Source organism: Zootermopsis nevadensis, unplaced genomic scaffold (genome assembly GCF_977971745.1).
Source record: "Zootermopsis nevadensis isolate Lab colony 2312 unplaced genomic scaffold, Znev_1.0 Znev_ptg000022l, whole genome shotgun sequence".
Taxonomy (NCBI): Eukaryota; Metazoa; Arthropoda; class Insecta; order Blattodea; family Termopsidae; genus Zootermopsis; species Zootermopsis nevadensis.
The window spans coordinates 8,694,704-8,718,755 of NW_028259154.1; the positions used below are offsets into that span (position 1 = coordinate 8,694,704).

General features: G+C 36.7%; 2 protein-coding genes across 8 annotated transcripts in view; one reads left to right on the forward strand and one right to left on the reverse strand.

Moving 5' to 3' along the window:
- The window catches only part of LOC110836442 (microtubule nucleation factor SSNA1), a 30,470-nt gene that overhangs the window by 2,409 nt on the left and 4,009 nt on the right, over positions 1-24,052 (forward strand). For 2 of the 5 annotated variants that reach the window (XR_015536601.1, XM_087354110.1), the window contains exon 2: positions 23,642-23,841. Coding sequence is in view for 4 of the 5 variants with exons in the window: in XM_087354110.1 (XP_087210236.1) it covers positions 23,642-23,841 (200 nt within the window). In the remaining variant the exon portion in view is untranslated. Of the gene's footprint in view, positions 1-21,419; positions 21,457-21,545; positions 21,816-23,641; positions 23,842-24,052 lie in introns of those variants that run through there. The other 3 variants (XM_087354113.1, XM_087354112.1, XM_087354111.1) reach the window with 3 other exon arrangements.
- Positions 26-20,727, reverse strand: LOC110836440 (uncharacterized). Of its 3 annotated transcripts, none has more exons than XM_022077618.2 (12): positions 20,417-20,727; positions 15,745-16,908; positions 14,650-14,845; positions 13,417-13,553; positions 13,109-13,223; positions 11,866-12,021; positions 10,551-10,665; positions 7,224-8,005; positions 5,093-5,238; positions 4,095-4,212; positions 1,894-2,048; positions 26-1,339 (listed from the first exon to the last, which is right to left on the reverse strand). In XM_022077618.2, the coding sequence occupies exons 2-12, from the start codon at positions 16,897-16,899 to the stop codon at positions 1,121-1,123; spliced, it is 3,294 nt and encodes a 1,097-aa protein (XP_021933310.2). In that variant the 5' UTR covers positions 16,900-16,908; positions 20,417-20,727; the 3' UTR covers positions 26-1,120. The 3 variants fall into 3 exon arrangements, with proteins under 3 accessions (XP_021933310.2, XP_087210208.1, XP_087210207.1); XM_087354082.1 differs by lacking the exon at positions 20,417-20,727 and adding an exon at positions 19,832-20,391; XM_087354081.1 differs by lacking the exon at positions 20,417-20,727 and adding an exon at positions 19,633-20,391.

Here is a 24,052-nt window from a genome sequence, read left to right on the forward strand (position 1 = left end):
GATATTTATCATCTGGGTCTACCACTTACTTTAGAACACAGTTTATTTTTAAGAGTATTTATTTTTACATTAACTTTCACAGAATATGTTTAGGACTTGACAAGAGCAATGTTTTACATTAAGAAACAAACATGCATTTAACACACTTACTGTAAACACCGTATTTTGTTAGTGGCAGTGTGAAACAACTAGTGTATATTTTGCTACAATTCCTGAGGATTAGTAAGATATTTTAAGTGATGTATGTTTACATAGCAAGTCATATTACCTTAACAAACCTTGAAGAGCAATGAGAAGTTACACTTATTCCAATACAAAAAAAAGCAAAATAACAACTATAACACAATCAATCTAAATGTTGTTTCTGAACAGATACTCTGTTATGAGTATTATACATGAACATGAACTAAATATATTCCTTAATTTACTGGCTTTTTATGTATTCTTAGCATTAAGTACACAAAATGAATGCACACAAGCTTGATTGTGTCTTAATCAGTCCACAATTAGGGTTGGTCTCATGTTTCAATTTTAGTGCTGTCATACTCACAGTGTTTTCTGTCGTGCAGGTGATGTCATTTATAGATCATTTCTATACTTGAATAATTAACTTTGGTAGTTGGAATTATTTTAATCAGTTGAACTTTTTGGATTTCAACTCAAGAACCATTAGATGGACTTAATTAAATTTGATATGAATGTTGGAGGCCACCCTAAACTCATACTTTTCTACGATTGGTAACAACATGGTGGATGCAGAAACTTATAATTTAGTAATTTTTTTCATTGAATATAAGACAATATTGTGTCTGCATGAAATATTATATTTAGCTTCTGGTTTTATGAAGATAACTAATGAGTCAATGGAGCTAGGCTTTTCAAATTTGGTGAGGAGATAAATCATAAGCATGCTTACATTATAGAATATTTAGGAATGAAATAAATTTTTGATGATATGTGCATTTTTATATTATGTACTAATTTTGCAGACTCTATTTTTATAAAACTAGACAAATACCCATAAGTGGGGAATGTGCACGTACTTTTTACTGTTCATATATTAAAGCTCTTTAACCATCCTAGTGCCACCTGTAACAAGAGTTGGCTATGTTCACACCAGTTAGATCTGATATGATTGTGGAAGATATTTCTTGATATATTCAGCCAAAGAATGTAGGTCAGTTTGTACAGCTGCCCTAATCTTTTCTATAGATTCTTCAATAGCCTTGTCTTCAGCATCCATCATGTCTTGCTTCTTCTGTTGAACACTGTACTCAACTGTTTCCGTATCACATCGAATAAAACACTTGTGGCCGTGATACACCATATAAACCATATGCTGAAACATGACCATCACTTTTTTATTTGTTACATCTAAAAGGCATTTTCTGCCATGTGGCACCACACTGAATGGTGCTTTAATGAAAGGCATCAATTTAACCAGAACATGAACTTATATTGTATAACAACAATTAATATATAGTTGGTCTTGGTTTTCTGTTGCTCAATACATATGATGGTTCTCCTGTAATGTTACTGTTTTCATTTCATCCTGTCAGCGCAGCTTATCATGTTCAAGTTATTGGTAACTGAAATTTCATTCAGTTGGAGTTTTGTGCCATTTTAAATCTCTAGGAAGTGACCAGGATGGTCCCAAAAGTGTTCCATCACCTGAATTAAGCTGAATACTTATTATTTTATATACTGTGTAGAGATTGACTGTATCAACTATAGCATTGCATCTGTGAGAAATAAGAGCTTTGTTTCTTTCCCCTGTGCTTTTCATTGGGTCCCTGGAATATAACCTGTTGGATAAGCAGGTGCTAACCGTTCTGGATTCTGCTTTCAACAAAACCAGTGTAATGGGTATCCATCTTATATCTGCTAACTTACCATCACGGGATGGACTCGTATTTCAATAATGTAAAGACTGTGCTGTGTGAGGTCCACTGCTTTCTGATTCCGATACAGAACAGGAGTGAACAAAATGTCATAGGAGTTAGCTTGCACTTCTGGTATCAAACAACGATTCATGATTCTGTCTATCCCTGAAAATACAAGAAAGTTAAAAAAAACTCTCAATATTAATGGTAGGGAGTGTGATTTAAACCCCTAAAGCCAAAGCTCATCTGAATAATACATAAAAACAAGGTTCTTACTTCAAATAGAACACAATATAGCCCCACCACAAAGACCAGTTGGGTAAATAATCACTGTTTATTTTGAGAATCATATGAAACCCATAAATACATTTTGTAAGCAAAGTGCTTATTTAATGGATATTAAAGCATGTGGTATATAAGGTTACTATTGGGCTTAAAAGTGTTGAACCTATCCAAAGTACATGACAGTGCTATATCTTAATATAATAACTACCTTTTATGTGTTTTTAGCCTGCATTCATTATTTTATGACAGGTTTATGGTATGTCTCTATGTGGAATCAACTGACATATTTTAACAAAACTTCATATGAACATCACACCAATTCCCCCCCTTTTCATTATTTTATAATTTATTGCCAACATGGCAGCTGTGCAGTCTTCTTAGGTCCTAAAATTTTATGTGGAAAACATCAAAACATCTTAACAAATTTGAAACTTCTGTTTAGATCAAATTTTTGTAGACTGAAAAGCAACAGCATGATTGCTGCACCCTATTATATACACATATACATGTGTTGTTAGTGTAAATATGATAAACAAAAGTTTCAAAACAAACAGAATATTGGGTTTGTGCATAAATTGTAAAAACCTATATTTACAAATTTTGTATGAAACATGTTTTATATTAACATCATGGCATGGCTGTAAAATTGTATGTAGTTTATGCCAGTAGGAATTATGCACAGAAATGTACCACTAAGGTGAATAATTATTAATTTATAGTTTCTGTTAGTCTAATCATATAGACTGAAATATTTGAAAGGGGGTGGGTATCAAGTTTTTCTCAGAACTTCTTGTTTTCAGTGTTGTTTGGCGCTGTCTTTGTGTATTGTTTTTTTAATATTCATAATACAAAATAAAAAGTCTGCATGGGTCGAGAGAAACAGAAATAGGATATAAAAACCATTCTTATGTCACAGATGACAGTGATAATCTTCCCTTTCTTGTCATAATCAATATGACACCCATTATGAACACCAGGCCTGCCCAACCTTTTTTGTTATGCCGGCAACTTCAGCAAAATTTGTCTGTATGCAGGCAACATAAAGTTCAATACATAAAATGTGGAATGTATATGTATAATTACATTATATACTTTTATATGCATATTTTTATACATTATATGTAATAAAAATATACTGATAATAAAGTGAAAATTTTGAAAAATGCAATTCACAACCTAGGCTAGGGTGTGTTTATTTTTAACACATTTTTACAAAATGAATTAGTAATGTAATGTATGTCTCCATAAATAAAAATCACTGCACTAAGAAGCAATTTTCTTTTACTCCCACAAAACACTCAAAATATAAAAAAAGTTTGTATCTAAAACAAAACCCACAAAACAGCTAAAGAGTCAGGGCCAGTCGGACCTATACTGCAAACCCTCCAGCTGAAGAGGTGGGCCCCCAGTTTGAAAATCATAAAACACTGAAAGCTAAGGATTGTCATCACCATGTGTTGTGTTTCACATCACATAGATTTTAACTTGGGTGTGATCTTTTGCACATTAAGACTGACTGTAAGACCAGCAATGAAAATATTAGAAAGAAGCCGCTGCTGGTGCCTCCACATCTGCAAGTCGTTCACTAGAAAACATTACCATAACAATACACGTCAACAATCGTAGACAGTTACTTTAATCCCAGCAAAGAACAACCACTAACAATAAGGATTTTCTATAGGGTCAGTTGAGAATATGGAAGTGGTGGTAAGTTTTCTTTCATAGTTTGCCAGGAAACGGGTGGAATTGCTTCAGCGTTCTATTGTGTAGTTGCCAAGAAAAGGGTTAAAAGATATTTTCTTATTTCAAATGCCTCCACAGGCATCACAACACTGTCGTTGGTAACATGTTTCCCGCAAGCTACAGGTTGGGCGGGCCTAATGTACACCTTGGAAAATTATAACATTTTTATTCTAATGTCATTACCATTCCTGAAATTATCCTTGTCCTCACGCCCAAGTTTCAGTCCTACAATGATGGAGTCTGCTGACAACCCAAAGAACATGCTACCTTCTACATTATTATTCAGCAAGCCACACAACTTCTGCAACACAAAATTAAATTAAATTACTGGGAATGTAATGGATCAGTATGCCAGCTATTTATAAATCCAACTGGGAGAAAAGTACTGTATGGGATTTGTAATGAATTTAGAATAGTCAAACTTCTTCAAGAAATTGAAATGAATATGCATGATGTATCTAGTAGAATTTGTACACCTGTCTGATGCTTTTTAAATTCAAACTACGAATACAAGGGGATATTGATAGTGGCCTTCTGGGTTATGATGTTGTGTTGACCTGCAGGCAGTGTTTTATAGGAACATACTGCCTCCATCTTCGGCCCTGGTAACCACCTACATGGAATCTCAACCCAGGAGACCACTGTTGACATCTTCACTGCCATGAGACCCTCAAATTTCAAACAAGGGAATACTTCATTCCTACTGATTTTTAATTTTACTCTTGAATATATTGTCAGTATTATCCAAGAGAACTGTGAAGAGGTTTTAAGGTAAAGGAAGAACATGCAATGATTAAATTTGAGGGGGAAATAGTCAAGAAAATGTAATAAACAGAAATAAGACATATAAGATTGGGAAAACCAAAGATGAAGAGATAACTTCAGTGGGGAAACCTGTTGGAAAGTAGCACCTTGGAATAGAAGAATGTTATGGGAGAATAACATTAGGATGGACCTTGGGAAATACTGTGTGGAGATGGGTGATGGATGGTTAGTATCATTTCAGATAAAGATGTTGACCCTTTTGGTTCTACTCCCAGAGTTAGTCAGAGAATGGTGTATTAATGAAATTTTTAAGTGTCCTGAAGTAATAATAATGGAAAAATGTCATAAGAGAGCAGTAGTCACTTTCATCTCTCATAAATTCCCTTGTTTTCATGCTGGTGACCTATGACATGTACCTCTGCAAGCAGAACCTCCTTAATGTCCCACAGCTTCTTCTCTACCATCAATTCATGAGTCTTGTCAGGTTTCACAGTTGCTTTGGTTCCACATATCACATAATCAGTTTCTGAGTCCAAAATAATTTCTTCCATTTGCTTGACCACTAGCAAACAAAACACAAATATGACATGTCATCAGTATGATGTTTAAGTTTTGGTTATTGTATGCTTTTGTCTTATGAAACTTGATTGTTGCCAATGTTCTACTGTATTCATTGGTACATGACAGTTTCAATACCCAAAAAGTAGTTTTGGCACCTACATGCAGTCCTCTGCCACCTCTTAAACCATTTGATTGATTTTCATTAAATTTTATACAAATATTATGCTGTTTGAGGCCACCTTAACCCCATTTTTTATGATTGTGTGTGTCTTTGTCTCTGTGGAACTAGTGCTGCTAATGAACCCATTGTCCATAAGTGAATACACATAATCAGTGGAATGACATCGAACACATCATGCCAGGATTATCAACAAAATTACTGATTTATAGGAGATTGAATTCTTATACTTATTTGCTTTGGCAAGTGTGCATTAGTGTTCATATGCAAAAAATCTAGTTGTCTGTATCTCTCTACAGCAGCATCAGCATTATGCCCTTCTGGCATGACATACATCCCATTATTTTATGTTATGTTGTTGGACCAAATATCTATGATATGCAGATATGCTAATGCCCTCATTACTGATGAGGGAAAGCTTAAGAACTCGGAGAAACCTGTCCCAGTGCCACTTTGTCCATCATAAATCCACATGGACTGGCTGTGGCAGATGCATCCAATTCACATCCATCAAACCTGTTTCCCTAAGATTAATTTTAGTAATATCATCCCATTTATACCTAGGTCATTCTCATCTCCTCATCCTCCATTATTTGATCATCCTAATATTTGGTGAAGATAGTAAATTGTGGAGTTCCTCATTATGCAGTTTTCTCCAGCCTCCTCCCACTTTCTCCCTGTTGGGCCTAAAATCCTCTTCATCACCTTGTTCTCTGACTTGTCTCCACTGTCTTCGGGATGTGTTCATATCAATGTTTCTTTTCTAGCTTTACCCCAGCTTTATTGCATATGTTCAAATGTAACTGAGCACAGACACAATCATGTTGTTGTATATACTGATTAAGAAGGAAGCGGAGAAGATCTTGAAATACAGAGAATGTGGAACGTGCATGCAAAAGTAATCCCAATAATTATAGCAGCAACTGGAACTGTCTCCAGGTCACTCAGAAAATATTTGGCCAACATTCCGGGCAAACACGACATCAGTGAACTGCAGAAGACCACCATTTTGGGATCTTCATACATCATTTGAAAGACGCTGTCATAAAATAAAATTATATAATACATGTAGCATGTGTTAAAAACAATACGTATTCCAGAAATAGCTGCTGCACTATGTACCTTAGAGACAAGGTCTGTCACGGGTACATGGAAGTAAATACCCCATAAAGTGGTGAATAGATGGAATGACAACAACAATAAATTAAAGCAGTTAAAAAATTACATGACTAGGACTCATCTGTATTACTGTCTGGCTGCATGAGTCCAGCACACCAGTCCATGAGATAATTTTTTAACAAACAAATAATGTCTTGTACAAAATTTGTATATATGTTATGATATATCTCAGTACAGTATTTAATATGCCTGCCAAAATAATTCAGTATTTATTGGTGTCAAAAAATTTAAATATAGATTTTGTGCAGCCACCATGTTTCTTTTTTTACATTCTACAAAAATGTAACAAACAAACACTGCATATTTGTTACCAAATTTTAGGTAAAAGGTATAGCCCTGATCTCAGAAATTTATATGACCTGCCGTGTCGGTATTATTAATGGTAGGAAGTTTGAAAGCACGATGTATGGTGGCCTCTAGTAGTGACAAAGTTAATATCAATTTTAATAAAAGTCCATCAGTTGGCCCACAATGTTAGTAGGGAGGAATACACAGGCATGATGATACCAAGGGTGTCATTCCTTATAAAATAAAGGAAACAGGCTACAAAGTGAAGACAACCATCAACAAAACATCATGAACAGCTGAAGATTTTTTGAAGGTTCATAGTATTAGTAAACATAACAAACCTGGTTCTATGTCATCCAGTGGAGGGTCATTACATGGACTCACCAGATCATGGTATGTTGCTGTCACACGGTTTGCAACTGAAGGAGGCTTTAGTGTGTTAAACATTGACAGCCGATGAATAGTCTGTCTTGACTGACCTCCATAATAGATTCTTCTTGCCTTATCATTGTTATCACTCCTGGACATTAACAACCTGTGTTCTGATACTTCTAAGTTAGTTTTGCTATTTGCTTGAAGGCCATCCCTTTGCCACTCCTCAGAATCAGGTTTCCAGTCACCAACAAGGTTATGTTTGCATTTTGAACAAAGGTTCATCATCTCTTGTACTTCACTCTTATGTATGTAATCTGAATTAAAATAATCTTGACTTTCCTTCTGCTGCCTGTGAAATATTTCAGTCTCTGTTTCTGGCTCAGCCTTGGTTGACATTTCTGCTTTTCCTGCAGGGCTGTCCTTTGGATCAATCTCTTGACTTTTATCCAGTTCACTGGTTGGACTGGTTCTATGTGTTTCATGAGAACTTTCCAAATGCCCCTGCACATTTGACTGCTTGTGTGCTGAGTGAGGTGCATTGATGTACCCCTGCATTGAGTTTGTGTCATCTTTAAACTGCCTTCTTTGACTACAACCATATCCACTTCTACCACTGAAGTTCATTCTACCTCTATATCTCATCCCTGTCTTGTCATCAGCTTCTGATCTACCTTGATTGAGACAAGTCACACGATGTCTTTCAAGTCGTGTTCCTCGGTCACATCTATATATTTGTTGGCGGCCATTTCTGCAGTCATATAAATATCAATAATTAATTAAAGGATACCATTTAAACACAAATATTTTGCTCTGAATAATTGCTGAATATTTTATATTACATTCACCAAAGAAATTGTGATAAGAGATGCTATTAATTACAGGATTACTTTGAAAGATCTATCCACTTTTCAAAATGTAATTTGAACAAACCAGTTCTCCTATAAAATTTATTAGTATCAGCTGAAATAGAAACACAGTCTTCCGAATTTTCAAAGGACTTGGTTTAACCCATTCACTGCCACATGTTTTAGGCAAAACAAAAAATGCATGAGTTATTTGAATTTATAGCTTAAGTTATCAATACCATCACAGCTTAGGCCATTCAGCCTTTTCTGTTTCCACATTTGTGGCTGGTCTGCCATAGTTTCATGGTCTGTATACCCTTGTGCTTCTTGCCAGTTTGTATTTCGGAAATTTATGTGGAATTTTGTTTAGATTTATTCTAACCAACTTGGTCTTTTGCTGCAGTAAGTTCTTGTAATATTTCCTTATGGTCTCAATACTTTCATTTTTGCAGAGGTTCAGTCCTTTTTCTTTTCTGAGTGTCATCAACCAAATTTTGAACCCATATTCTAGTGTTGGGACAGTCATTGTTTTTGGAAAGGTTAATGGGATAACATAAATTTCATAGTCCATGTTTGCTTCTTGTGACAAGACTGTTATTTGCCATGCTGAATTGGAGCACATTCGTGTAAGAAGGGGTGATGAGGAGAGGAATTCAATCTGTCCTGCACTGGAAAGCTAAAGGGAATTGAAGATTTCTTTCTTCTGGGTTGTTGCGCCGTGTAGTCTGGTCGATGTTTACCAACGTTTCAGAGGTCATACTGCCTCTGTCACGTTGGTAAACATCGACCAGACTACACAGCGCAACAACCCAGAAGACAGAAATCTTCATACTCACTGTTGTGAAAACCTCAAATTTTACTAAAGGGAATTGTTATCACCATGGGTCTGTATATGATTCTCCTTCCCTTTGTAGAACTTGAGATATGCAAGTTGCATTTAAACCATTGTAGTGACTAAATTCATTTTGGATGACCCATGAGAATATTTATCCTGAAACCTGTTTGTATTGATTAGCCTATTACTGCCAAGCACGTGTGGGGGTAACATTACCAGATACAAAATTTCTTGAAGTAATGGGAAGAGCAGAGAGGGGTCTTCCTGGCAGTTCTATGGCATCATTTTGTTTTGGACACATTGTCTTTATATCACTCAGAAATTCTGAGATTAATACAGCCATTTTCATACAACTAAATAAAAATTTATATTGATAGCACCAAAGGAATTTAAACATTTCAGTAATTCACACTTGTAATTGATCAATTAAAAAAAGGGAACTTCTATCCGGTTCTGAATGATGGTTGCAATGAGTATTATTGAATTTCTAGGCAGTGGCTGTCCATCTCTTTCTAACACCCTACTGAGTACTGTCTGTTTTATCGAAGAATTGACTCCTTCAACAGACCAGCTGCACAGCTGTTCTAATACGTGGCATAGAAATGTCAGCTTACTATCAGTTCACCATTAGTTTTCTACCTTTCTAGTGTTTAATCTCATTAATGTGTTTTTAGTGTTTCATACTTTGTTCAGAATTTATTGTATTAGTCAGGTCACTGGTTAATATACCCATAATATCAAGTATTATGCAGATTGCTCCAACAGTGGGAGTTTTAGTAAGAGGCAATGTTTTTAGGGCAGTGTTCAGCATAATGTCATGGCTTCAAGGTCAAGTCAATTCTCCATTTAGACACAATAAGTACTCCCCACCTTCTCACCCAAATATGGAAACTGATCAAGTTTCCACAACCTATTTTGAATTCCTACACAGTAATACTAATTGGACTGTTATTATAAATCACAACCTTGTAACAGTCTACTGTGTTTGTTTTATGCATATAAACGTAGTGACCAAATGATCCAGAGCCTGATCTAATACTCTCATGATAATAAAATGATCTAATGAACAAACATTCTGTAATTCATTCAATTATTAATTATTTACCAGCTTTTTTGGTCACTCCTATTTTACCCATATGATGCTCATAGCCGTCTCCTTGAAAACAAACCTCACCCTTCCTAATCCTGAGCTAGGCATCAATTTCCATTTAAGAAATGGCACCCAACTACATTACAAGTCAAGTTAGCGGCTACAATCCTGCAGTGGGAGGAACGAGCTGATTACAGTTCCTCTAAGTCCACTACATACAAAGCTGAAATTAAACTTTGTATGTTTTCTTAAAACTGCTCATTATACAAAAAGTTGATGCATGGCATACGACACATATCTCATTAACATCTACAACTTCTGTTTGCAAAAATGTTTCCGTGTCTTGATTATTTGATAAAATACAAGGAAAAACATCTGACTACAGTGGCAACCTGTAGTGTGACTAATTTCAAAACTACAGGTTTGTGCTTGTATGGCCAAGGTAATCACAAAAGAATAGCCTCAGAAATGTGTACTCCAAATTGAAATACACCTCTCCACTCATGTTAGAATGTAACTGTACCTGAAACTGTCTCTTTGGATGTGTGTTTCTTTAGATTTGTCACTGAGAACAAATAGGCATTTCTCCATTAACTGTTTCCATATGCACTTCTTGTCACAAAGAAACATCCAGAGTACTGTAAAAGGAAATGAGTACATCACAAATAATTTCACAGTCTGTATCAAGTGACTACCTGGCTGCTTTTAAGGTAATTTCCTTTTGTCAGAATTTTCAATAGGAACGTAACTTCCATCTTTGTCTATCCAATACACATCAATTATATAAAGCACTAAATTGTTCATAATATTTTCTTTTAAGGTTGATACAAAACTTCAGAAATCCTAAGTGCTTTTATTATAATTTATCACAGTTTATGGCTACTGAAATGACTGGCTGTGGGCTAGATGACCAGGGTTCAATCCCTAACAGTTGCCATTATATCCTGACAAGCTTTAAGGTCCACCCAGCCTCCTAACAGGTGCTATGGCCCTGTCTCTACAGATGTAAAGCTGCAGGAACATGAAATGACTAACTCTGTCCTTGGTGAGATTTCAGGTTGTTATGGTGGCAAGTTTGAAGATGACTGTCTTCTAGGATGTTGTGCTGTGTTGTCTTGTAGAAACTGACTGATGTTTCAGAGATGCTTACCAGACTACAAAGCGCAACATTCCAGAATACAGTCATCAGTTCTTTCCTTGCTAAGGTTTTGTGTGGGTACAGACTGTATATTACCCATGTTCCGTAAAGTAAAGATATATCTGCACAAACTGAACGTAATTCTGCTGGCTTGATTTGTGATATCTCAGACAGTGAGTGAAGTGTCTCGTTACAGGCTGATCAACTGGGGTTTCAATTCTCAGGATGAGTTGGATGTTCCTCTTGGCCATCATGTCCAGACTGAGACACCCTCCAGTATGTACTGGGGTTTTATAAAATAGAATATGAAGGTGTCCACTCTACATTTACATTTAGCGCTGAGATACATATACATGCCCTACAGGCCTTCATATGAGCCGGGTAGTTCAGTCAGTATAGTGACTGACTATGGACTGGACGACTGGGATTCAATCCCCAGAGGATTTTTCATCTAGACTCTGCATCCAGACTGGCTCTGGGTCCCACCCAGCCTTCTATCCTATGGGTAACGGGGTCCTTTCCTGGGGGTAAAAGGTGGCTGGGGCATGACGCTAACCGCTCACCCCTATCTAGAGCCAAAGTTAAGAATGAGTAAGAGCTATACCTTCACTCCCCCCAAACGCCTACATGGTGTATAGTGGGACAACTTTACTTTTACTTTTACAGGACTTCATAGGATGATGCTTTTGCATAGTCTTACCTCTTGAAGCCCTTCTGTTTTGAGGCCAGTTTCTCACATTTTCCTGCTCCAATATGGCCAGAAGTATCATCACCATCTGTGTTATCTCTTTCTCCATTGAGTCCTTGCAGCTGCAGAGATCAGCTGTGTAAATGTGACTGTAGCGTTCCAATTTATCTGACAACAAACATTAACAATACATTGTTTCTCAAACTAGCCAAAATTGTGTCTGAGCAGTTAATGTCCACCAAAGTAATGTGTGAATTATCTTATCCATTTGAAAATGTTATGCTAAATTATGTAATAACGCAGTTCTTAGTATGTTTTCTGCTACTTGTCATGTTCACACTTTTATATGCACACTGTGAGTGGCACACAACAAACAAAGGTATTATTCAGTATCTGACCATGTGTGTATCAGCATGTAAAATGTCAGTGTTGATGGCTTGTGTTATGCAAACATGCTGGTTAGCAAAATTCTCTAGTTTCTTGGTTCATGAGTTCTTCTCATGTGTACAGAAGACATCCAGTGTCATATCCTCAGATTATAGCTACCATTATGATTGGCCCACTGCTGCCAACCCAGTCTCTGGAAAACGTTTGCTATGAACTGTCTTGCCATACAGCTTGACATCATATTGATTCCAACATTTCACATCGGATGGATAGAATCTTGTACCGACTAGAATTAGTTAAAGTTTTTGGTTTCACACTGGGAGGTAAACTTTATAAATAGTGTACTATTATGGCACAGCATCAAGTAATATGTTTCCTACATGGTTTCCATTTTGTTCTAATATATAGTAGTTGTTAGCACATGTCTCATGTTGTTGATTTTGGAGATGTCATGACTCTGAAGTAAATAATCTCTGTACATGGTAGAGTTTGGATCATTGCACAAAGTGCAGTAAGGATGTGGGAGGATGATAGTTTGTTTAGATGAGCTGTCAGTTATGTCCTGTATATAGTCTGTAGAGTATCACATATTTCTAGGCATATTTTGCCATTGCATGAGCATCATTTAGGCTTCATCCTGTATGCCTGTGATCTGTATGTTATCAATTTTCTCTGAATGCTCTTAAATGAAATTTGGTACTTATTAGAAATCTTATGTAACAGTTATCAAGTAAATTGAATTATAGTTAAAACAGAACAACTTGGATGACTGCTCTACAAAATATGTCTGAATGCATTTTCAGATATTTTGCAATAAATATTGAGTACATGGGTAAATGTTTGAGACAAAATATAGAGGTTACTTTACCAACGAGGGTCACATCAAAGTGATGCTTGAGTAGAAACTTGATGACATCTTTGGAGTTCTTGGCAAGACACAGAAGTAGATTCATGAAGGCAATTCGGATGACTGCTTCTGGATACTGAAATGATAAATGAGATGTGAGTTTGGTTTCAATGATTAATGACTTTGTGTAAGAAAAAGTACTTTTTGTTGACTGACTATTGACAACACCCTCTGAAATGAAATTTTAATTTTGCAAGGGTCTTTTTACGATTATATTTAATTTTTAAACTGAATGTCCTGTGTTTATAATACCTGAAAAGGTACAATACCTCAAAGAGAGACAGGATGTGTTCCCCTGATTCACAGAGCAACATGTGCTTGCCTGTCAGAGCATTGGTCTCTAGTATGATTTGCAGCAGTTTGTATGCACTTTCCAGAAACACCTCATCCATTTCACACACTGGACCTGCACATACGAACACACTAATAGAAAACAAATATATGACAGCTTTTTGTTGGCCACTATTCACCATTCTGACAGAATTTCTAAAAACAAAAGAAATTGAGGTTACAGTACTGTGTGTACTTGGTGGTACAGTTGTATACATAATATACAGTCTTTCCCACACACCAAAAGTGTTGGTATATAACATATTCAATTTCAAGTGTAATGCAAATGCTATTTGTGTGTATGCATCCATCCTTCTGTGCCCCTACCTTTGTTTATGTCAGTTACGTTCATGTCACTGATGTCAGAGTTGTTTGGGATCACTGACTTTCTGATAGGTAGAGTGGCTGTCATTTGTCAGTCTTGCTGATGGCATCATCTGAGGACTTCCCCATATGGTTATATGGCTAATTAGGGATTCCCCACCCAGTCACTTCCATGGACAAAAGGCATATGTAGGTCTAATTTAATTAAAATCTGTTCAGTGACTCTTGAGTTGTTACATATGGCTTGATGAACATGGTGAAGCTAATGTATGCATTTTTGTAAGTTTTAATTGTGAACATGTCAAAAAAGGTTACACTGCCTCTGTGACAAAGCATCACACCATGAAATAGCATAGAGGCATAAATTCATGCATTAGAAGGCATAGAAGGAAATGAGCTGGGCTGTTTCACATTCCACCTGCTTTGCCTTCAGGAAATGAGTCCCCAGTACCAGTTGGACAGGTCTTCCTTGTCTGTTTTAGACACGATGGCAATCAGAAAAAAGCCCTTCCAAGAATAAAAACCCTAGTCATCCAGTAGCTTTACTGACTGGGCTATTAAAATAAATCTTGGAGAAACTGAAGCAAGTTATGAAGTTGTAAACAGGTTTGAATTGGATCAGGATATGGTCCAGGTGTGGACTTCTGTGAACATGGCAGTGAATCTATGATTTCCATAAAAAGGGGGAATGTCTTAACCACACAGAAACTAGTAGCTGCTGAAGGAAAAACAGTTAATACCACTGAGTTACATAGGAAATTAAAAATTATTGTTCTGATACTACACCTATGTGATTAAAACAGTCAACATATCAATGTGTCAACTTGTAAGTAGTGTTCACACAGTACCTCGAAGTAGACAAATGCTTATTAGTGGAGCCTGCGATGCCACATGTTCAGGCAGGGAATAAAGCTTGGCCTTTGGAATGTAGCCAAGCAAACCTACATCAGTGGCCCAAAACATTGTCCAATCACCTGTTAGTGTAAGCACTTGACCACGGAGGTACTGCACCTTCAATAATGCCTCTCCCTCAAATGTAGCATCCTATAAAGATAAAAGATCTTTAATGAATATTTCATATGAAGTGGCTTCCCATGTTATCCCCATGCACAAGTCAAGAAAGTACCTTGAAAGAGGATACAGATACCTCCCACATTTTGACTGAGGGGATTCACCATTCAGTCAACATACTGTAACTAATTTGATACCACATAATCTCAATTGTTGATAACAGTTGCAGTGGAACCAATTGTGAGGCCCTGGGCAATACTGATAAGTGAAGGTCCTTAGGAAAAAATACATGTAAAGCATTTTAGGCGATTTCAATTATTATAATTTTAATGATTTGAAAACTACCTCTCCAGAACTGACTTCATTGTTGGAGAGAAGGTAATTCCAATATATACAAGTACATATGTGCCCCTATAGGCACAAAGCCCAGGAGTGTTGCTCACCCCCTTTACTACCACTAGTTGATATAAGTATTTTTAATACCTGAGACTAAATAGTATCACTATCTCAAAGTAAGAAAATGTCACCACATTATATATTCCATGTGCATGTTTTTCCTGATTCATCACTTGAGAGTGACACATAAGAAAATGTATCTGAAGATTAAATTTTAAGATAATAATCTTTGTTAAAAACAGAGCAACAGAAATTGCAGCAACAAAAAAACCCAAAAAATAACAAGTAACTCTCTCACTGCTGATTTCAGTCATTATTGTCATAATTATGTTACAGACTATGCCATTTAGCCTGTTATGACTATATATGTAATGCCTAAAATATTGTGTTTTTAAGAAGTTTTAAAATTATATAACTGCATTACAATTAGTGAAATTATATTACTAGTAATATTTTACCTGCCTTTTTAAAAATACAACTGTTGAAACCTGAAGGGTTATGCTGCACTGATGTATCAAACCTTTTGTTGCACTTACCAAGCTCCAGAAGCCATACACAGCTCCAATTAGTGGCTGTGCTGATGTTTTATCCTTTATTCTCAAGTGTTCATGCACTTGGCTGCTGATGTAGATTAGACGTTCCTTCCAATCAGCCTTCGTATACACCAAAAGAACCTTTAAAAGCAGAACTTTTGCAACAATTACATCACTCCAGTTTGCATTATCAACATTCTCACAGCAATCCAACATGGGGTTAGGATTGAAGTTATCAGCAAGTGGCTGTGTGTATTCCTTGCCACTTGGTCGCTTCTTCTGAATGATGTCAAGGTTGATGTTGATGTCATCTGTACCATTTGTGTCATACAAAGTAGTATGATAACCCTGCAATTTCATATTAAGTGATGATGCATCCATTCCAAAACATTTTGCAAATAATGCTAGTGTGTCTGTGCTAGACATTTCCAAAATAGCTCCAACAAGCACTTTGTCTGAAACTGCAGCACACAGCTTAGTAAACGCTGATATGGCATTGTAGCTGCACTGTGTTGAAGCCTGCATTAGCTGTAACAGGACTTCTGACTTATACAAAAATATGGCTCGGATTTTGTGAACAGCCATATTAGCTGCAGGAATCAAAAGTTTGATAACAGGAATGAGAAGGATAAGCTCTGAGATGGATGGACCTGGCATATTTACCCCTTGCCCACATCTAGTGCGCATATAGAGTGCCTGAATGTACGTGAGAAGCAGACCTTCTGTGTAGTACACCAATGGGCTGGAACCTATTATTTCATACAGCTCAGGTCTTTGTATACATGCATTGGCTAAGGATGTTAATAGTTGCATTTTTGTGGCTGCATCATGAGAATCATTTGAGGAACAAATCCTGGCCAACAGGTGGCTTGGATCAATGTTGTCTCTATCAGCATTACCTCCATTACCATTTTTGAACTCTCTTGACTCTTCACTGAACTTATGAAAATAATGTGAATAGCTTTTATTTTTATGTTCCTTCTGCTTGTCAGATTTGACTGTTATTTGCTGGCAGCCTAAAGCTATCTTGGCAAGAAAGTTGAGTGGTTTTTCACTTTTGTTATTTGTTGTTTTGTTTCCATCATTTTCAGTGTCACATTCTGCAGTAAATGACATATTAAATTGGACTTTATTGTCTTTATTTGGTGATGCTGACATCTTGTTTACCTGAAATAAAAGAAAGGGTTTGTCATGTTACCATGAAAAATGAGAAGTAACCTCAGAACATTAGTTCCTTCTGATGTAACAAGATACTCCCTGCACTGATTCAATACTAGATGGCTCTAGCAGTCAAATCAGGATTGAGTAGAAATTGTGCAGAGTCAGTGGGCTGGTCACTCACTACTCACAAATGCACACTTCAAAGGCTAGGAAACCTCCAAATAGGAGGCAGCAAAAACCCACAAATGGGTTGTAGAGCCAAGGAACAACAACAAATGGAGTAATTGGATATGGGTAACAATACAGATAAATTTAAGAATAAATAATATATGTGTTGATATAAGGAGAGATGATCACTAATGTCATACCATCCTTTGAAAACAAACTGGAAGAAAGCGTGTATAGTAATGTGCATGGGAGATGACGGCAGAGGAGTATGATGGTGAATGTGAAAGAATGGGAAGAGAGGGTTTTAGATAAGACACTGGATTTTGTTTGTTGTTTTTCCCCTTCTTTTTCTTCTTCTTCTGTCTGACGACAGGTCCATATGAACAGGATCCTTCCATCCTTTTCTCGGACTGGGACCTCTTCATATACGTTCTTGGCAGAGGATCCAGAAGTGGTTTGCCATTGCCTTCTTCTGTGTGTGAATGGAGTAATTGTTGGGATGCCACGGAGAAACCGGGGAAGTCCCCGGAGGAAAACTCCGTGTTGGCTAGACCACGGCCTTGCCCAACACAAGTTATAAATTCGGGCACCACCAGGAATCGAACCCGAGACCCCAGGATTACAAGGCCAGCGTTCTAACCGCTAGACCACCGTGGCTCTATCCAATTATATGTACACAGAATGCAGCTCAGTGTAGGAATAGAGAAAAGTGGCATGGGTCATGTATTAGTAAATATAATGAAAAATGGGATAGAGCTCTTAAAAATATTGGGCTGAAAATACAATAATTTGGAGCAACAGTGTAGATTGTAAACCCAGTTTTAAGTAAATGCAATTAATAAGCATGGGGTAGGTATTACAAAGGAGTACTGATATAACAGAAATGTAGAAAGTTGGTAACATTGTAGACTGGGTCAAAAGTTAATCTGATATGTAAATAGAATTACAATAGAGTACAGGCTAAGGATATAAAATATATCATTAAGTTACATAAGATGTCAGGTTCTCATGGCAGTGAGTATTAAGATGAATATCTGGCACAAGACCAAGCGAGAAGACCACGAAGAAGGTGGGAGGAGCAGATAAAATGAGGAGTGATGGACAGAGGTGCCCACTGACAGTTGGTGGATGAGGAGGAGTGGTGGAGGGACACGAAGAGATAGAGGGGCTTTACCAAGTGGACCCGGCCCGAGGCTGGAAACAGCAATGGATGATGATGATGATCTTCTGGGATGTTGCAGTGTGTAATCTGATAGAAATTGAATGACACTTCAGAGGTGCTTACTGCCCTCATCACCCTGATGTTGGAGGCAGTGATCACCTCTGAAATTCTGTCAGAGTTACAAGTAGTGATTGTTGATTTACTCATTAGTACAATTGTCAGCCCTTCACATCTGGAAAGGAAATTAATAAATGACGAAGTGTTAAAGTAAACACTAAGACAAACTAATAATCAAGGAAATAAATTTTAATCACCTTCAAGAATTATACATGAAAGCATGTCACCAAATTTTCCTCTTTTTCACATTACTTTGATGCAAATACTGGGATTACATGACTAGATATCAGCAAATGTTTACCATAATTGTCATCTCAGTGACAGTACCAGATGTGGGCACACTGCTAGAGGATGTTCTGTTTTTGTATTATTTTATGACAGTCATATGTGCACCCTAAACTAGTGTAATTAGTGTGTTAAAGTTTTCTGTACAGAATATGTGTTTTTCATGTACACAGTTATGTTACAAGATGAGCAGGCAGATACATTTTTTTAATACTTCCTTCATTAAATTTTACTGATGGTTTGTGACAACAAAAGCTGCAGTGTTAGAAAATGATTTAAAATCCACTCCACTCTGTGTTCTGAAGGTGTTTTACAATATAGCCCTATTTACACCCTATAGAAGCATGTGTTTGTGCACTAGAGATAAAGTGTAATGTACAGTGTTATGAGACAAACAATCAATTGCCTATTTCAATAACATATTCAGCTCATCAGTGACAACACTTAAATCATAACCAATCTATAAAACTACACAGTTTCATTCAACTTCTGTTATAAAAACACTGCTATTGATTACATCAGTTGTTTCAATTAGAATCACCTCTGAAGAGAGATGACTATAGTCAATGAACTCAAACATAGAAACAAGATATTTCTGAAAGTTATTTCTGTATTTCCAACATAAAAACTTAAAACTGTCACACACGTCTTGTTCCTGTGCCTGAATCGAAATCTGATGAGAATATGGCAGAATGGTCACCCCAGCTGTAAACAGCTCATCAGGACATCATCAGCACACAGCTAATTGCTGTAGATCAGACTGTGAGGTTCTATGGTATTGACCATTTACTGATCCAGATTCCAGGCAACAAGAGGTGGTGATGTGTTGGAGAAAACTGTAAATCTGTTGGGTAGCATGCAAATAATAGAGCTTCCTCTTATGTATGCAAACCAGGTGTGAAACATGCATGTCAGAGCACTAGCTATAACATAATACTTAGACACTATTGTGCAGACCCAAATACTTAATAGCCATTGTTATATATAAGTTGCTTTACCTTCCTTGGATGAAAATTTATAGTGTTTTAATATCTATATTAATTTGGCAATTTCTCCAGCATTGATATTCCGATACATTTTGTGGGAACATTTTCACCACAGGCTTCCCATAAGGTTACATTACGAAAAATAGTAGTATTCGTGGATTACCTATATATGTAGCATTACAACTACTTATTCATGTCATAGAACACTTACACACAAATTTTACGAGTTAGCAATTTCTTGCAACGCAGTTGCACATTAAAATATAATTTATAACAAGGACTGTCAAACGTCCACGAGTAAACAGCGAGGGCGGGAAGTCGGTTCTTTTGCGGTGCAGCGGGAATGTTTCTTATCAGCTGGACTAGAGGGCTGCTATTGGTGGAAGTGTGATAAGCCATAGTTTTACACTACTACACACAGACTGCAAACATCAAGCAGTTGAGAGTAGCGTGTAGTGAGTGCAACTTTAATGTTTTCCGTGGGTATTGTGATAATATTCTAGATTAAATCACTGTGCCACTATGGGGTAATCTTAAAGCTATACGCATTAGAACACATGAAAGCCTGTTGTTCGTTCATTGGTTGTGGAACGAATGCTTTTAGGATGGGTCATCACTCGCCGCGAAATCTTGTGCATGCGCATATATCGAATCGTCATACATTTCGTAGAAAACGAATGGTTTCCGCCAAAAGTTGATATCCGGTTCTAACATTGGTGTATTTAAATTAGGGATAAAATGCGCTCAATATGTATTGGTCTATTTATGTCATTGATTTGAATATGCATCTACCTACCACATTACTAGCTACAAAGTAGACATGTAGATTTTCTGTGGTTTCCACTTCCTTGCACGGATTCGGTGATTGTCCCTCGGACGATAATCCATGCCGCAGAGACAATAGTAGTACTAAGTATATGCACGACAAAATGAAATTGACCTTGATATCTTCACAAGATCTGCAGGCTGCATTCAATAAAATGAACAAATGGGCGGAAACTTATAAACTCCAAATGAAAGGAAATTATGGTGTTCAGGTAGGGCGGCAAAGGACTACACATATTTCGAGGAAGGCAGAATGAAGACAGAAGTTATTACTTTGGAATTACCCGTCGGACTTCTGGCACATCTTCCCATCCACAGAAAAAAATAAGTCATGAATTTTATATATATATATATATATATATATATATATATATATATATATGTGTGTGTGTGTGTGAGAGAGAGACTGTTAACTCTGAACAAGTCCTTATTGCGAGATGTGAAATGAAATGAATGCACCCAGGACAGATCACGTGCCTCTCTGTTCGTTTGATTCAACTCGAGAACCGCTGGACGGATTTGGAAGAAGTTTGATAAAATCGTTATGCCACTGGAGACTACCATAAAATAGTAATTTTCAGTTTTCCTAAATATGTAACAACAAGCTCGTGGAGTGGGATATATTTTCTAAAAATTGAAAATTTTAACAAAACATGGCGACAGCATGATAGAAAAAAATATTTCATTTGACCAAGATTTTATCCCGTCCCCCAAAGTGTACTATTCAGTACGATACGATCCTAATGGCGTATCGGTATTGATTTATATTTGAAGAAATTATGACGACATGATTTGTATAGTTCGAAACCAAAGTTGTTTAAATAAGATAACTGGCCCTAATCTTGTATTACTATATTCCAGCTCGGATTATGCCTTTCCTGTCTTATTGTGTTAGAAAGTGTGAAGGCTATATACCTAAACCGAGCCCTGCAAGTTTCGAAATGGTAAGAGTTATGTATTAGAGGATCAACCTGAACCGAATATCAAAGATGTGGACCATTGACTGCAAAAGTAGGAAGTGGCTAGCTTCATATTTTCACTTGTTTATTGTGCTAATTCATTCTGTGATGGAAGATGTAGATTTCACCTCGTAGTTTGCAAAAATAGAACACTATTTTGACAGACTATAGTTAACACCACTAAAGATGCGCAATTTACATTATAGAATTAAGGTTGTTATTATCTGTGCTTTTGGCGGCACGGGAGGGGGTCGGCAGCAACATCTCTTGCTGCTCTGTACGATGTTGTTTGTGCGAATGGAAAGAATCTCATGTCAGTTTTGGGAGAAGGGCAGCCACTATCATTGCCCATAAACATGGCACAACAAGGTGCAGCTCTGCAGACATGTAATCTGGAACTAGTGAAAGGTGGTTAGTTAAAGTTTTGTACGGTACTGTAAAGTTTTGTGATTACTGAAAATTGTTAACATTGTCACGCTGAAGACCGGTATTTTGTTTAAAGTTACATTTTTACCGAAAGTCGATGGCAGATTGTTTTCACGGATATTCAAGGAACAGCATAGAAGATGTATGAAGAGTTTGGTATTTGAGGGATTGGTTATTGCGTACATTGTGGATGTTCCCACTTCCACACATGTATCACACAAAATTGAAATAATGGGAAACATGGTGTCTCCACTGTAGGTCAGTGGCATTTGTATTTTCACTTCCCAGACAGGAAACTGATAACCACATCATACATCTGGCCATTGTATTAGTGTCTCCTACATACTAAGTATACAAACCAAGTTGATGCTTCATTAATTTTGTCAAGTTTTAAGGAATGAATAGTAGTTTGTTAAAATATATACAGTAAAACCTCTCTAAGTTGGACACTTGTGGTTCCACGAAAATGTGTCCAACTTACAGAGGTGTCCAAGATAGAGGGAAAGAGAAATATCAGATTGTGGTCTAATGACAATATAGTCTATTTACTTACATACACTAACTGCTGTAGGCTTACTTAAATTAAGAATTAATGACAGTAGTATTGATAATAATCTTTTTAAGCCCACTCCCATGTATTACACATTACACCCCAGCCTCAGTAACATTTTATAAAGTTAATTCCACCAATTTTTGCTTCCCCATTGCAAAAAGAAAAATTCCATTTCTGTTAACACAGTCTGAACTCAAATGCAAGCTCAGTACTGATGGAGTTAAAACTGTGTCTTCTGCGATACTGTAGTCCAGTTAAGGGTTCAGCAAAAGAATGGTTAAACACTTGCAATGCATTCCAATGCTGGGTTCAATGTCCATAAGACAAGCCTCTAGAGAGGAGGCATTCATCAGTCAGAAATTCAAAATAACATAATATGTAACTGAAAAACTTTCCCTGAAAAGCATCGAAGTTAAGTGCATGAACCTGTTCAACTTACAACAAAAGAGGTGTTCAAGTTCCAGGATAAAGGGGTGTCCGAGATATAGGGTATTGTGGACATGTAAAATTATAGGATATTTGCCGGTTCCAATTAAAAGTGTCCAATATAAAGGGGTGTCCAGGATATAGAGTGTCCAACTAGAGGGGTTTTACTGTATATGATTATATAACTTAGATTCATTTAAATGTAAGTCCTTATAAAATGTGTATGTATAATTTCTATGTGGTGCACACATTTTGTTTTTATGTTATTATTTCCTTATGTTTACTGTTTTATCCGAAGTTTTAAGTTACATCTTTGCATTCAGGTGGTAGCTGGGATGAATTCTGTGGTGATCCTGGCTGGGGCTTCTTGTAGCCCTTCTAGGTAGATGCAGAGATAACTGGGTGAAAGTACAGAATATGGTGTCGATTTTGCATGTGAGGGTTTTGAGCTGTTGATATTATTCCCATTTGTGAAACCAAATCTCAACTACCATGTTTCCAAAAGCTAGTTCTTCACATATTATTATAATATTGAAATTTCTACACCTAGTTCTGATAAGTGTTTTCTTTCCCTCAACTTTTCCAAATAAAACTGTGTATGCATTTAAGATACATCTGTAAATGTTACTGGATGATTGTAAAACCTCTGCTGCTTCATGATTTACCATTATTTACAAGTGTACAGTATGATTACTTAGGGTTAGAGAGGAATCAACATAATTTTCTTTAATTCATGATTCTTATTTTATAGAAATCTCTCTGTCATTAATCACTACAGTCTGCCTTATTGCACTGATGTGATTCATATTACTGACACCTTTATATTTCATAGGGATTGAACATATGAAGAGGAAGTGCAGTGAACTGCAGCAACTGATTGATGAGCAAGAAGAGGAAAAGGCCACTCTGCAAAGAGAGATTGAGAAGATGTCATACAAACTGACCCAGCTTAATGACAGTCTGTCCCGGAAGGTAGCTGCAAAGAGAGAATATGACCGAACCATTTCAGAGACTGAAGTTGCATATTCAAAGGTGTGAGTGTGTACTTAAATGATGCTCGTCAGCATTGCTGCATATTGCTGTATATTTCATAGCACTAACTCAGGGATGGAGTAGAATCATTAAGAAGCTTGCAGTTGCTTAATTTCTCCAGAAATTCCTTGCATTTTGTATACAAGAGCCTACTGCTGGATCTAATCTTGTACAAGGTGAATGCATATATACCCTCAAATCATATTTATTT